The following is a 15,513-nucleotide window of genomic DNA, read 5'->3' as shown; positions in this document are numbered from 1 at the left end:
TTCCAAATTTCGGACAACCTTCATAATATCACATTGAACTTCGAGAGAACTGTCTAATCATACATTTATCTCATCACTGACACAACGCTGACTCATACAAAAGTAAATAAGGGTCATCAAGCACCTCAGTCGTTCTCAAAAGAAGTTATCCACAACCAAGGCGGGTCCCTGGCAGCTAAATGCTTCTCCATCAAGACATTCATCATCGTTCACCAAAACAGCCTGACCGTCTCGCTCAACCACGATCTTTCCACGTCGCTCCTGAAAAATGTTGACGTCGATTGTTCTCTTCGTCAGCAGATGGTAGACGTGGACGCGCCTCGTCTGACCGTAGCGAAGGGCGCGACCAATTGCCTGTGTCATCGAGGAATCATAATCGTACTGCGTCTGCGCGAGCATAGGCGAGAGGAAGATGACATGATTTGTGCACTGCAGGTTTCTGTCAAGAATGTTAGATGAGAAAGAAGGGAAAGAAAGAGACAGGGGAAGGTCACTCACAATCCAGCAGCCGTCTCGCTACCCAGATTCAGTATCACGACTTTTTCGTTACCCTTCTTAAATTCTTCGATCTTCTTGGTGTCACGGGCGGTTATCACTGTGTGAGTGATTTTCGCCAAATCGAATGCTTTGGAAGCAACATCAATGAGTTCATCGAACTGGATGAAAAGGATCGCTCGTTCCTGGTTGGGAATTCTTCTGACAATCTCGACCAATTTGTCCATCTTGCTTCCTCCATACTGAGTGTTTCGGTCCCCTTCGAGACCGAGTGAGGCAGCTCTGATCACGTTAAATTTGGTACCCGAGCCACGGCAGTTGTCGACGGCGCATTCTTCAAACTGGACAGTCTTCGAAACGCACTCCTTACACAGTGCATGACCGCAGGATCCAAGAACACTTAAGTCACTGCGCGACTCTACTTCTTCGCAGCAGTCGCACTCAGGTGTTACCGGGTTAGTTTGCAGCATCCGCACGGTCCTGAGAAACCTCAGAGCTCTTTCACGCAGAACCCACTCCGCCATTATGCTCCGCAAGATGGATGTAACCTCATCCATACAGGGCTCGAAATCATTGAATTGCGTCGGCTTGAATGGCATTTCGCTGCTTTGATCTCTCTCAACCTCAACGCGCTTTGTCTTCTTTGCCCGGCTTTTCTGTGCTGCCTTGCCGGCCACACGTTTTGCTTTCTTGCGGGGACCCTGAAGTTTGTTGTCCACTTCCGCCATCTTGTCGCTCTCAACGCTCCCTGTATCTAGTCCCTGCGAGACGTTCATTCCAGGTTCGGCTTCCTCTGGGCTCTTCGCTTTCTCCGGGCTGGGCTCCTCTTCTTCCGGGCTGTCTGCTTTCTCCGGACTGGATCTCTTTTCTACAGGATCGGCGAAGAAAAGTCTCCAGTCGTCGGAATGCGATGCTTGCATAGCAGATTTGAAATGCAGAATGGCTGCAGTAGTCACTGCCTCGTCACCAAATTGATGCTTGATGATACCCTCGGCGAATTTAAGGAATCCCTCATATCCCAGATCGCATCCGAAATAGAGCCAGGCCGCCAATTTCATATTACTCAAAAATTCGGCTTGAAGATTAGCCAGTTGGTTCTCTCGAGTTGCAATCAAAGAACTGCAGGTAATGACTTCTGGTTTCCCCTCGTCCCAGCGTCCTTTCAGCGCCAATGAGGAACAGCACTTGAGCAGAGCTTCTTCCGGTGACATACTGCTGCTGATTATTTCATCCAGTCGTTCGTTCTGATCATTTTTGAATCGTCCGCGCTTGCTTCGACGCAGCTGCTTGTTGTGCGTCATTATCTGCTTGTACAACTCGAGGTAGATTGCACATTCAGCCGGGGACTGGTCAATCAGAATAAGGTGCTCCGAATGAGGAATCTCATCAATATCTGCGATATTTCGGCGTGCAAACTGATCTAGAAACCTTTGAGCAACCTCATGGCGGTTGCGATGCCATGCCTCGCTGCTCGGAGCCCGCCAGGACTGAAAAACTTCTGCATCTGACCTGTTTTTTCGCAGAACCTTCAAACGAGTGTTCTGGGACAAAGTATTCTCATCATCGACTCCCAAATGGATTCCCAAAAAAGGAGCGATGGTTTTGACATCGGCAAAATCGTTCAACGGTGGTGTACCTGAGAGAATCCACTTCGAACGAGCCCGCAGGGCCAGAAGGGGCGCGAGTCGCTCATTACCGGCATACGTGAATTCGTCGATGACAATACGGTTGAAGAGGAACGCGTGCAGGAGAGGAGTCTTGACCGTGTACCACTGTTGGTTTCTTTTATTTCTGATGATGTTGAATTCTTTTCGGTCGTCCCACGTCTTTTTTTCCTTTTCAGTGCTTGACTGGTCCCGCTTTCTCTTTCTGCTCGAGCGGTCTTTGCAAGGTCCTGCCTTCGTTTGATTATTGCTCTCCGTTGAAGACTCCTCGTCTGTAGTATCTTCCTCGGCCTTTGTTTGATTATTGCTCTCCGTTGAAGACTCCTCGTATGCAGTATCTTCGTCGGAGTAGGACTCGTCAGGCGTATGCGTGGCGTCCGCTCTTGCGGCGTCGGCCTGGAGCTCCATGAACTGCTCTACCTTGGCCCGGACAGCCTCGGGGTCTCCGTCACCATCCGCATTCGGCTCCTCTGCGTCAGACAAATCGGCGTACTGCATGCCAACATCCCGCTTGCTCTCATTCGTCTCATGTGCTGCCGCATACTGCTTCCCTCTAAGCCGTTTTGACGGGGTGTAGGTGCGGTTTCCATGAGTGGCTTTAACCACCTGACGCTTGTTGCGCAGAGATTCCAGGAATTCACGGGGTCCTCGATCCATCAGAATTTGGACTTGTTCTCTGAGGGATTTTTGTGCCTCTGCAAACCAAGCATCGAAGTTCCGACCTGCGCGTTCGGGAACTCGTGGCATGCCCGTGAATCTTTGCATTCTCTGGTAATATGACTGGTTGTTGAGAACAGACCAAGGGACCAATATGATATCGGCACGAAGAATATCGCTGATCATCTTTTTTGAAAATTCTGCCCCCGAGGGCAACACCAGGACCTCGTACTTGGTGCCAACGAATTTTGCGATTTCCAACCGCCATTGCTCAAGCACGATCTGGGGCACGAGAACGAGAGTCGCTTTCGTGGGAATGAAGCCCGCCATGGCCTTTGGTATAGTATCATGGCCCCTGCTGTGCTGCACATCGATGAGCCCCAGTGTGATCGCCGTCTTGCCGTATCCTACATCGTCCGCTAAGACACCTCCGCGGACGGCTCTCTGGATCACGACCTTGCCCTCTGCACGCCACATCATGGATGGAAGAATTTCCTCTTCGACCTCCTCCTCAACGAAGGGCGCAATGTCATCCTTTTCTTGTTCTAACATCCATGACAACGACCGCAATTGCTCTGGTCTCAGAATTTTCCGAAAATTTGGCGGCTGGCCATGAGGCGGATCGTTTCTGTTGCTCAGCAAATTGAATTTAGGAAACAGAAATTTTCGTTCATCATGCGCGTTTGGAATAAGACGCCAGTAAAACGAGGCATTGTTTGATCCGGAGCTGCCCAATTTTGCATGAGCTTTATGCAACAGAGTCTGCACGTTTAGGGTGACACGGAGATGTCCGACGTCGTCTTCATCAACATGGCGAAATATCAGGAACGGCGATGGCTTCGCTTTTACCTGACGCTCATACAGAGCTGCATCCCGTGGGTCTTCATATGCTTTGATCCGGCCTTTTTCATCCCGACCCCACAGTATTCGCGGCTTTGGGGGAGTGCACACAGGGCAGGTGGAGCCGGTTTCTGCGTCCACTCGAATATATGTGGTAATTGGGTTCCAATCCTGAAAGCCAGCGAATTCCGAAGACTTCTGAAGCAACCAAGCAAAATCTCGCAGTAGGGATTTTGATTCTGTTGGATTTGTTACTTTCCATGGCCCTTTACACCATAGAGAGTCGATGGCATCAGCTGGTGCGGAGAGGGATAGCAGGGTGATGTTTGCATCGTGGCAGCCAGCATTTTCCATGTAGACTGTTGTCCCTGGCCGCAAGCCAGAACAAGTGACAGAGGAATCTGGGGCATATAGTTCCAGCCTGATGGTCCGAACCTGGGCCCATTTGCGATAATACGCGTTGACCTTTCTCCGAGCACCGCTTGCTGTGGAAGAGCGCCATGTGTGGGACAATTCAGCAATCGTGACTCGGGACTCATAGCCGGGATTACGCCGATGCTCCAAAGCGAATACAAAAGAGTCGTTCTTGGGCTCTCCCAGCTTCGTGGGGTCAAGGAACAAATACACTCCAGGGTCTACATCGGTGGCCTCTTTCTTGTGCAGACACCCGTTTGCAGTGCCACAGTCAGGCAGAAGTTGATAGGTTCCACGGATGTCGACTTCGAGATGCTGACAATCGACGCTGGAACCTTGAACATCGAGTCGATTCCAACGTCTGGAATCAAAAAACCCCTTCTTTTCCAGACCACAACGTGCCTCGTAAGTCAAAACCTGGCTGCCAGTGCCTGAAATAGTCAATGTACACTTTGAACTCAGTGGGGCGCACACCTCCCAGATACCTTCGAGGAGTGTGTCTGGATCCGGCTTCATGCGCGCGATGGGTTTCGATAAGATCTCACGGTGAAGGGATAGGGCAGGCTCCGAATCGAGCGGCTTCGCAAAAAGCAACCACTCAATTGTGGAGGCACTGATTATGAGTTTCAAAAAGGAGCACTTTCCTTCATAGACAGCGGCCCAAACTTCACTGCGTCGGACATCCAAGAAACGGAGTTCATCACCAACAGTTCTGATAACAGCATCCAAGTATTTTTCCCAAACAGGATCGGAGTTCTGAGGCAGGCTTCTATCGAAAGAATGATAGCTTTCGCGATCCAATCCATACATAATCAACCTAGCGGGCAGTATGCTCTTCAGCCTTCTGACGAAATCAGAGGGCTGACTGCGAATCAAATTGGACCACCGTTCGTATGCATGAGATGGATTACCGGCGCAGTCAGAGCAGGCAGTATGCTCACACAAGGTGCACTTCAAGATATCTTGCCTTACACCAGACTGCCTCTCGCATAAGCAGTACCTTGCGCTGCTTGTGGCTTGCATCTGAAGATCTGGGGTTTTGATTGGGCCAACTTGGCTCAGCTGCAAGATCCGCGGCGTCATCTGAAGATCTGGACGGAGGCCGATCGTCTTATGCTTGGGGATAAGATTACTGGCAGTAGATGACTGCATCCCTGGCGGCAGTACTTTATGTCCCACAATAAGGGCGGAGAGCACTGCGGCACCGACGACAGTTGAGCTCATGGCATTCCCGGCGAGATCCTGCAGATCCCGCGATGATTCTCTGGTGAGTAAAAGTCTGTCCAAGGGCAGACCTTGCAGCGCCAGAGACTCAAGCCCACATAGGGGCCCGCCTCTTGTTGTGATATATGGCATACCTGAGGGTGTGATGCAGCCGATAATGCCAAATGCGCGACTATCGATCTCTCGATCAACGCCTTGGGAAAGCTCAATGCATCTCCTGTGACATACATTAGCCGGGTTGCTTATTTTCTCAAGGGGAGGGACCACTACTCTTTGAAGTTCATATCATATCCTTCAATCAGCTTCCGCAAGAAGTTGACATCAATGGTATCCCAGATTCGTTCGGGCAAGAATCTAAACCACGTCTGCCAGGCAAAGTCCGGCGTCTGGCATGCACCGCTATCTTGAAACTTGCTCATGGGCCTTTCAAAGCCAAGTCCCTGAGTCGAACGGTAGTTCTGATGACGAGATTGGTACTTTTTCCAGTCGATGGTGGCTCTTACTGTCGTGGACGTGACTCGAATCGACATGTCTTTCTCGATTTGTTCGAGCCTTGGATCGTTGGCGTCCAATAGGAACATACCTGCTGGGGAGCTCGCAGGACGTCTGAAATCGTTGAGAATCTTTGGCCAATCCATCACGCTCTGTTCAGAAAGGCCGTGCTTGTCCAAGAGGTTTCGGTCGATACAGAGCATGTATCCCCGTTCTCGGGTCTGTGGCAGATAATATGCCTTGGTATCGACGTTGTTGTGGACAGCGACATAATTAATCTCGTTCCAATGTTCTGCAATCTTTTCCCATGGCGCATTTTTGATATTTTCCAGGACGACGATCCGCGGACGGTAGGCTACGGCATAGCGAATGATGCCCCAGAACGTGCCCCCAGACTCGCCCTGTTCATCGAGGGTCTTTCTCTTATTGTTCAAACCAGAGAAGTCGACGCATGAAAATCCCGCGATCACCAAATCAGGATTTTTGGGAATTTTCTCGAGAGAACCATAGGCCGTTTGTCTAAAGGGTGATCAGCACAATCAGTCAAGCTTGACGGAAGAAGCATCTGCTTACGCGAACCGGTCCTTCAGCTGTTCTACATCTCGGAAGAGATAACGGGGATGGAAATTACGCTCAATGTATGCCTGTTTGAAGGGCACAATCTCAGCGCTAAACAGATGATGCAACTCGAAGCTTTTTCCAAAATTTTTCCTGAGGACTGTGTCGAATGTCAGTTGGCAATACCAAGAAGCCAGAAAGGTTATCGCTTACCGTTCTGCACCATTTCCAAAGCAAGCAGAGGACTCTCGGTCCCCGAGCACATGGTGACAACACGCAAAGGCTTCGAGCCCAAGTGAGACAAGACGGCGTCGAAGTTGAGCTCCAGCGCTCTCTTAGTCATGTGTTCGTATATGTCGTCCAGCTTATGCAAAGGAGGAAGGTGAGAAGCAAGTCGAGTCTTTGCTGACATTGGTCCTTGATATGGCTGCGACCTTACTACCTCAGGGATGTCAGGATCAAGCCCGTCCGGAGGCGCGGGGTCCTGGCCCCTCTGTCTGGGACGAGGCATGTTTGCTTCAGAGCAATCGACGTGTTTCTGAAAGGTATTTTTTCTTTAAATGAACTTTGAGTATAGGTACGATGGGGGATAGTAGACAGAATTGATAGGGCACGTGTATGTCACGTGGGTTCATATGTGTCTTGGAGATACAAAGCAAGGCGGTGAGAGGAATGAGGAAGAAGGAGAAAAAGAAGAGGGGGGTGGTGCAATTTGTTTACGTGCGTGGGATCAGAGGGTGAAAGGGTAGTGAATGGTGCTCTGGTGTGAACGTCTGTCGCTATGTCAACAGGACGACTCGCCAACTCCCAGGGAACCTGTATGTAACGACAACTCTCTGCCCCCGGCATTGTCTGCACTGTTTTCTCTACTCAATGAGTGATTTACTTGATAGAGAATCGATTATTGTACTGCAGACTTCGGAAAGACACTGCTAGATACAGGGCTCCTAGTAACAACTAAAAAGACCTAGATTCAACGCCTCATCTCCAGTACTGCAATGTCCTAGTGCGTCCTATCTATGTATTAAAAGGACCAAAAACTAATCCAAGCCGCTCGAAGAGCACTTGGTACTAGAACCATCTTTCAAGTTATCCACTGCCTCAGAGTCACCCGAGACACACGCCTGAAGCGAAGCCATCAGAGGATCCAGCAGCCGACCATCCCGAATCGCCTCGTAGATGATCGATATCCAAGACCCAACTGTCTTCTTGGAACGACCATCAAGCGTATCACTCTGCGCAGTCGGGTGCTCGACGAACCCCTGGTGGAACGGCACGCCAAGCTGTCGCCGGACCGTCTGATACAGGATCTTCGAGCCCGATCCGAGCATTTCTTCCGTGTGCTGGTAGCTGAAGAACGCGTCCGCGGTGTCCTGGTAGATCTCGTTGAGGAGGGCGATGGCGCGGGACTTCCAGGTCTGCAGGTCGGAGAAGGTCGGGGCTTGGCTTGTACTTGCACCTCTGCTTGGACCGTTGCAGGAAGCAAATGTTTGAAACAGGATGGGAAGGGCGTTTGTGACGACTGTTTCGACGCGGTTATTGACGTTGAGGCGGGTTGTGGCCGGCCAGGATTTCTGGATATGTGTTGACAGGGCTTCGTTGAGGGTTGCAAGGTCTGGTTCGGGGAGGTGTTCGGAGAACAGGTGGGAGGTGAGCGTGTGGAGCTGTGGCTTTGAGCGCTGCAGGAAGGTGAGATGGAGGACGCGAAGGTCTAGTGCCTGGCAGCCGATGTAGAGGCTGCAGGCGCACATGAGCGAGACGATTTCCACCGCTTGCATTGTGTATCGGCTCGACACGAAGGCCATGGAGTTGACGGCCTGGTTGTGCATCTCGGCGGTTTGGACGTGGGAGCTGACTGGGTTGGCGAGGTAGGCTAGCTCCGCCATGTAGGAGGCCATGCTGATGTCGACTCCTTTCATGGTGAAGGAGAGGCTGGGGTCATCGGCGACGAGGTTGGTGGGCAGTCCGTTGTTGAGGCTTGGGTCGATGAGCTCTGTGGCCTGGGCGAAGAGGAGCCGGCCGAACATCTGGAGACAGGTTCGGGTCTTTTCCATGGCGGAGGTGATGGAGACGGCCTGGAAGTTGCCGCCGTAGAAGATATCGTCGGATTGCGCGTCCACTAGGGGATTGTCACAGGATGAATTGAGCTCGACGGTGACTTGCCGGTGGGCGAGGAGGAGATCTTCAAGCTGCGGGCCAATCCACTGTGGCACGGTGCGAACTGCGTAGCGGTCCTGTATCAGACCTGGACGGTTGCGGTCTTTCAGGTTCCGCTCCAGGTTCTGTGCGAGCTGCGAACCCTGCAGAAAGGACATTACGTTTCTCGCGCATTCAATTTGCCCGTCGTGCGGACGGATGGCGGAGATGAACGGGTGGAAGCTTTCTGCGTTACCCATGAGGGCTTCCACGGTCACAGCCGATATTGCCTGGACTAGGACAGCGAGTTGATGCGCTTCATACATCGCCAGACTGGCCAGTGCAGCAGAGGCCGAAGTACCATTGACGAGGCCGAGGCCCTCCTTTGGTCCCAGTGTCTGTACCTCGAGGCCCGTGGACAGCAAAGCGTCGCGCGAGTTCATGATACGGGTATTATCTGAATCCTGAACTTGCACATATACATCCGGGCTACCTTCGATGGTTCCCGCGATGTATGAAAGCGGCATCAGGTCACCTGAAGCTGAAATGGAGCCTCTCAGCGGTACGACAGGCGTGATGCGATGCTCGATCAGCCGCAGCAATGACTCGATAACAGGCAATGAAACGGCAGAATGGCCCCGAGCGTTTGAATTGCATCGAACCAGCATTGTACCTCTCACCCACGAGGCAGGCATAGCGTGCGATTCAAGCGACCGCTGCTGAAACTCTAAGCCTTTATCTGATCTAACTAGAACGCCCGCCTGAAGAAGTTGGAGCAGTCCAGACTGCAGTGCAACGACTCGGTCAGTTCGAGAGTCTGCGCTTCCACCAAACCCTGTATTGACACCTATGGATTTCCATTAACATCCTGAACCGGTCAATGCTAGTCAAAAAGGTATAATACCATATACGCAGTAACCCTTGTCCAGATGATCCATCAAAACTCGAACACTTGCTTCGATGCTGTCTCGGACAATAGGGTCCATGGTCATCCTAGATATGCACCCATGGCTGCGGCATCAGATTGTCAGTCTCGGGTTGCAGCAACTAGAAATGTGACAGACTGTACGTACTGTGCCACCGCTACCACGGCCGCTATATCAAGGCTTGTGCCGTTCACCTCGACATCCTGACGTTCCAGCAGCTGCTGTAGCCTTTGCCAGGTCTGACAGGCCGTCTCAAGATGGGCATTGAAATAAGGAGTCTTCATTTTCGATTCTTCAGGCTCAATGATGCATCGGTATTTGCAGTCGAAATCTCAATCTGCACCTTGCAATGATTTCGAAAAGCAAACCAAGTCTCCTATTTATCACTCGATGTGACTCGGGAACCTCTCCCACACCCGCAACCTGAAGCGTCGATGTCTCAGCTGTCCACATCCCCAGAAAAGCAACGAGATCGCCCCATATTGAATAATGGCGCAGATGATCGACTTGAAAAAGTACCATTGCCGCTGCGAGGCCGTTTAGGGCGAAGGTGGTTGGTAACTTGGGTGTGTTTGCTTTTTCTTCTGCGCCATCCCGCGTTCTTCAGCTGTGGATGCTAGGGAAGGTCGCACAACAAGGTTGGTCGAGCGCTGGAGGGTTATTGATTTAGAGTCAAGGTGGCTTTTGATCTATCGATGATCAACGAGGGTCCTGGGATCATCCAAGGCTCGAGAGTTCGTGGTGACCAACCTTGGTTCGTGCAGTGGAGGGAAGCAGCCCCCTGTAAGCTCGCATGTTGCGTCGTTACTGGCTCGAAGGAATCTGCTACGGCCATGCAGCGTGCATCGATCGGATCATGGGATCAAGTGAGATAGATAGGCGCGACGAAAGCAAGATCTGAGAGAGATTCTGACAGGGATTGTGGTGGAGAGAAGTTGGATTGAATGTTGCCGGTGGTTGAGGTTGCATACACTATTTGATCTTAAATTTAGGGCCATAAGCGCCTGGCGAATCGGAACGATATGATTGAAGCTCGAAGTGTGATATCGTTCCTAGCCTTGGGTCCGTGAGAATACAGCAGTCTGTTACGGACAGCACTCTCATCGTCATCTGATTTTGTTTCTGGATAAGTTGCCTTGTTGGCCAGCGAGTCTAGGCAGCATCCATTACATCCAAGATACGCGTGACGCTGATTCCTACAGTGACATCAGGAACACAGACAACATTTCAGCTCATGAGATTGGTATCTGCTACAAGTAACCTCTGCTAGGTATACATTCGCTCTGAAGATATGCAAGTGAATCACAGTAAACCATAAATGAACCATGTGCGCCGTCCCTTTCCCAGTTGACAAGAAAAAAAGTAAAGGAAAATGGCAATAAATGACCAAAATTATTCGCAATAAGAAAGTACACCCGTGGACGGCACTACCTCATGGCTCCTTGCATCAACTGCTGTCGCAAAAGCATGATTTGACTCCGCTCCATGGGTGGCAAAGCATCAATAGCTGACTGTGGCATACTGAGGACTTGCTGTAGAAGGTCTTCTTGCGATGGAACTTGTTGCTGGGGTGCCGCTTGCGTTGCAGGCTGAGGGGCAAAAGGTGTATTGACCATTGGTGGCGTGGAGATCTGGCCAGGTACGGCTGAGAAGGGCTGAAAAGCCTGTGCCACAGGGGGAGCCGAAGGAGCGGCCGCAGCGGTCGGTTGCGTCGCTTGCTCCACCACTGCTCCCAAAGTGCTGTAGTCGACAAGATTCATGAGCAACAGTGCCTGGAAAATGGCATACGCCAGCTGCGGGGCCTGTCGCAGGAGTTCCGTCGCGCGTGCCGGATCAGTCATTACCAAAGACTTCATCTGTGAAAGAACGTCGAGGAGCTGGTTCGGGGGTAAGGAGGAAAGTGTCTGAGAGATAGCGTTTGGACAATCCAAGTGAGGCGGCACCTCGACACCGGGGGGCAGAGGAGGGAGAGGCGCGGATGGCTGCTGACCGGGTTGACCATCCTGACTGGGCATCTGAGATGTCTGAGAGTAGTCAGGAGGCACCGAATCCTTCTCGTTGTTGTGAGGCCAGTCCACGCGGATCTTCCTGCCCATGATCTCATAGTCGTTCAAGTTTCGGACCGCGGAGGCGGCGGCGTCTGCATCGGCGAAGTCTGCGAAGCCGTAGCCTTTTGGCTTCCCTGTCTCCGGGTTCATCATAAGACGGAATTTGGTGACTGTGCCGGCGGAGCTGAGAATGTCTTTGACCTGTTCCTCCGTAAGGTCTGAGATCGACTCGTTAGCGAGACTGGACAGGAGTGCAATGCGGGCGAACGGAAGCGCACATACTATAGGGAATGTTTCCCAGAAAAACACTCTTCCCGGTCCTCTCTGGAGCCATCTTGTTGTGTTTATCGATTCCGAACGAGCTCTATTCTCTGAAGACAAGCTCTGGAGCTGAGCGCGTGACGTGAGTTTCCAAAGATAATGCTAGGATTTGGAGGGCTGGGCGAGCAACAGTAGAGGGCAAGGTAAATTAAATACAAATATGGCGCAAAATTATCAAGAACATCAGCAATTCAACAGCACAAAGATCAAGATGTGGAGTTGATGAATGGAAGTATTGCAACAATGAAGAAAAGCCGCGAGAGGGACCAAACGCTTGTCTTGTTTGAGCTGTCTGGCCAGGCGGTGGCCGAACTTTTGATCGAACCTCAAGTGCCCAGGCTCATCCACACCTCACTTCTCCGACGTCAGCTTCACATCTTCTCAACCACAATCATGGCCCGGAATCCTAAGGAACAGTGGGAGCGGCTCCAGGTAATCCTGCAGAACCGTGCAGGTAAAGGAGGGTTTGGTTTTGGAGGTGGATTTCCTGGAGGAGGAGGTCGCGGCGGCTTCGGATTATCTGGAGCTCTCATCGTGCTCGGTCTTGGTGGATGGGCTTTGTCGAACTCGCTCTTCAACGGTGAGGATGTCTTCTCATGGATAATGCAAAATACAGAAGTGCTGACTTGGCATTCGGCCAACAGTTGATGGTGGTCACCGTGCCATCAAGTACTCGAGAATAGGCGGAGTCAAGAAAGAAATCTACAACGAAGGTACCGACATCATAATTTGAGGCTATTCATACGGCAAAATCATCTCACAAACACTTTCTCCTACTCTAGGAACACATTTCCGAATCCCATGGGTTGAAACACCGGTCATCTACGACGTGCGCGCGAAGCCGCGGAACATCGCTTCCCTCACGGGTACCAAGGACTTGCAGATGGTGAACATCACCTGCCGTGTTCTATCAAGGCCTCGAGTAGATGCCCTTCCTCAGATCTACCGTACCCTCGGCACAGACTTTGATGAGCGTGTCCTTCCGTCCATCGTTAATGAGGTTCTCAAGAGCGTGGTTGCGCAATTCAACGCGAGCCAGCTGATTACACAGCGTGAGAACGTCGCTCGACTCGTTCGGGACAACCTTGCTCGCCGTGCCGCCCGCTTTAACATTGCTCTAGACGATGTGTCTCTTACTGTACGAAACCTTTTTGACTCTTGTGTTTCCCAATTCGTGCTTATCTAACTAACCTGTTTCATTCGACTTTCTAGCATCTGACCTTCTCCCCTGAATTCACCGCCGCCGTCGAAGCCAAGCAAGTGGCTCAGCAGGAGGCCCAACGCGCTGCCTTCCTCGTCGACAAGGCTCGTCAGGAGAAGCAAGCCTTCATTGTCCGTGCCCAGGGTGAGGCCCGCTCTGCTGAGCTTATCGGTGACGCAATCAAGAAGAGCAAGAGCTACATCGAGCTCCGTAAGATCGAAAACGCGAGACAGATTGCTCAGATCCTGCAAGAGAACGGCGGAAAGAACAAGCTGTATCTTGACACCCAGGGTCTGGGTCTCAATGTCAACGCAGGCTCGGACGAATCGAAGTAAATGCAAATGCTTGGGGGCTCTCGGATCAGAATTACTGGCGCTATTACAATCGCTTCGGGCGCGATCTAGGATGTGGAACATGTTATCTGTATAAATAGTTGATCTTCAGGGTTTCAGTACAACCTGGCGAATTGTTTCTCTTCTCTACAACTGTTGCGTCTTCTATGATTGCCTTGAGCTAAACTAGAATTCCTTCGTAGAACCTATCAGGCCTTGACGGAGACGTATAATTCGATAGTTCTAGCACCAAGCACTGATAGCATTAGCTCGAAATCGAGTTCCTCTACAGTCAAACATCTCTTGTGCCGTTCGATGACGCCGTGCCCGGTCTTCTATCAAGGAGTGGATAAGCAGTGCGGGGATGCGATAAAAGCGGCGGGCGGGACTCATTTTTTTCAATATCGGTCTGCACATCTCTCTTTTCCAACAAGAAGAGGAAATTAGCAATTGTTCAGGGTTCAGCCTGCTGTATCCCCCAGAAAACATATAAGTGCGTATTCTTGATCCAGGATCTTTCCGAGTTCAGACCAATTCTTCACCAACCTCGTCAATTTCCATACACCACCCACCGCAACCATACCGCATCTACAATCAGACAAGCGAAGGCAAAGCACTGAATCGAGCAACCTATTAACTCCCACAATACAGACATGGCCGACCCCCTCACAGACCTCGACGTCAATGTCGATCTCGTGGTCCAAGAGATCCTCCTCGCCGCCTCGCAACACGACATCCCCAAGCTCCGCCGCCTCATCCGCTCCAACGACAAAGACGGCAACCCGGCCAACGTGAAAGACCCCGAGACAGGATTCTCGCCTCTCCACGCGGCGATTGCAGCGTGCGAGCCCGACGAGGCACAGACAGAGACAAATGGCGTCAATGGACAGACGAACAGCGCCGGCACGGAGCAGAAGAGTATCGTGCAGTCCGGCGCGGAGACGGTCAAGTTCCTGCTGCAGGAGGGCGCGATCTGGAATGATCTGGACCTGAACTATGAGACGCCGGGGTGTATCGCGCGGCGGCTGGGGTTGACCGAGCTGTATGAGATGATTGTGGACGCGGGTGTGCGGGCGGAGCTGCTTCTCAACCGGTTGGATGGGTACGAGCAGCTCTCTGACGAGGAAGACGAGGAAGAAACGGGACAAGACGAGGGGGCCGCCAACGCACCGGCTACGGAAGAGGATCAGGCTCCCGAGTTAGTCGAGACGGCCACGGCCGAGCCAAGCATCGGAGGACCGGACGTCACGAGCTCCCGCTACCTCGATTCGAACCTCACCTTCACAAACGACCGACTCCTCGACCAGGACCAGAACGGCGTCATGATGGCCTGGGAGACGGAGATCATGTCCAAATCCGCCAAGAAGCTGCTCCCCACTACGGGACTGCGCGTCATGAACATCGGCCACGGCATGGGCATCGTCGACGGCTTCATCCAGGAACAGTCACCCGCGGCGCACCACATCGTCGAAGCACACCCGGACGTCGTGGCGGAGATGAAGCGGAAAGGCTGGCACGAGAAGCCCGGCGTTGTGATCCACGAGGGTCGATGGCAGGATATCCTGCCTGTGCTGGTGGCGCAGGGCGAGACCTTTGATGCGATCTACTACGACACCTTTGCCGAGTCGTATGCTGACTTCCGGGAGTTCTTCAGCGAGCAGGTTATTGGATTGCTGGAGCAGGAGGGCAAATGGGGGTTCTTCAATGGCATGGGGGCCGATCGGCAAATTAGCTATGATGTCTATCAGAAAGTGGTAGAGATGGATCTCTTTGAAGCCGGGTTTGATGTAGAGTGGGAAGAGATCAAGGTGCCCAAGCTCGAGGGAGAATGGACTGGTGTCCGCAGACCGTACTGGGTCGTTGACAATTACCGCCTGCCCTTGTGTAAGTTTATGGATTAAGTGATATACCCTTGGATAAATGATAGACGGATATGACAGATTAGTTGGATATTTCAATGTCTTCTACTGCGCTGGTTTTCTTCCTTAGCAACAAGACTACATACGGGCTTTCATATGCCCGGGCACCTCAGACGAGATCGCTTGTTTTATATTGCGAGCTACGTGTTGGCGCCACAGTCGTCGCCCGCTTATATATTACATAGGAGTAGACTATAATGAGGCAAGTGGTCTCGGCAACAGAAGGAATGATCTCGTAGCGACTATGTACACTCTAACATCATCTAGTTACATGTGATTGACCAAG

At 51.8% G+C, this 15,513-nt stretch overlaps 5 protein-coding genes across 5 annotated transcripts; 2 read left to right on the top strand and 3 right to left on the bottom strand.

Moving 5' to 3' along the window:
• Positions 1-135: 135 nt before the first annotated feature.
• Positions 136-6,855, bottom strand: CDV56_105859 (putative SNF2 family helicase; the record flags this gene model as incomplete). Its single annotated transcript, XM_026759478.1, has 5 exons — positions 136-439; positions 499-5,511; positions 5,565-6,305; positions 6,360-6,504; positions 6,558-6,855. 5 exons carry the CDS (start codon positions 6,853-6,855, stop codon positions 136-138), a joined length of 6,501 nt encoding a protein of 2,166 aa, XP_026616455.1.
• A 529-nt stretch (positions 6,856-7,384) lies between these two features.
• CDV56_105663 (aromatic amino acid ammonia-lyase) lies at positions 7,385-9,690 on the bottom strand (the record flags this gene model as incomplete). Its single annotated transcript, XM_026759282.1, has 3 exons — positions 7,385-9,327; positions 9,385-9,491; positions 9,554-9,690. The coding sequence occupies 3 exons, from the start codon at positions 9,688-9,690 to the stop codon at positions 7,385-7,387; spliced, it is 2,187 nt and encodes a 728-aa protein (XP_026616454.1).
• Positions 9,691-10,833: 1,143 nt separating this feature from the next.
• CDV56_105495 (putative polyadenylation factor subunit CstF64) lies at positions 10,834-11,788 on the bottom strand (the record flags this gene model as incomplete). Its single annotated transcript, XM_026759114.1, has 2 exons — positions 10,834-11,672; positions 11,737-11,788. 2 exons carry the CDS (start codon positions 11,786-11,788, stop codon positions 10,834-10,836), a joined length of 891 nt encoding a protein of 296 aa, XP_026616453.1.
• Positions 11,789-11,997: 209 nt separating this feature from the next.
• On the top strand, positions 11,998-13,311 carry PHB2 (prohibitin subunit PHB2; the record flags this gene model as incomplete). Its single annotated transcript, XM_026759001.1, has 4 exons — positions 11,998-12,355; positions 12,420-12,488; positions 12,558-12,913; positions 12,988-13,311. 4 exons carry the CDS (start codon positions 11,998-12,000, stop codon positions 13,309-13,311), a joined length of 1,107 nt encoding a protein of 368 aa, XP_026616452.1.
• A 650-nt stretch (positions 13,312-13,961) lies between these two features.
• rmt2 (protein-arginine N5-methyltransferase) lies at positions 13,962-15,209 on the top strand (the record flags this gene model as incomplete). The annotated part of the gene is made up of 1 exon (XM_026758842.1): positions 13,962-15,209. The coding sequence occupies one exon, from the start codon at positions 13,962-13,964 to the stop codon at positions 15,207-15,209; it is 1,248 nt and encodes a 415-aa protein (XP_026616451.1).
• Between the last annotated feature and the right edge of the window lie 304 nt (positions 15,210-15,513).

This window comes from Aspergillus thermomutatus, assembly GCF_002237265.1.
Source record: "Aspergillus thermomutatus strain HMR AF 39 chromosome Unknown NODE_41, whole genome shotgun sequence".
NCBI classification, from domain to species: domain Eukaryota; kingdom Fungi; phylum Ascomycota; class Eurotiomycetes; order Eurotiales; family Aspergillaceae; genus Aspergillus; species Aspergillus thermomutatus.
This window is presented reverse-complemented; position numbering and strand designations above follow the sequence as displayed.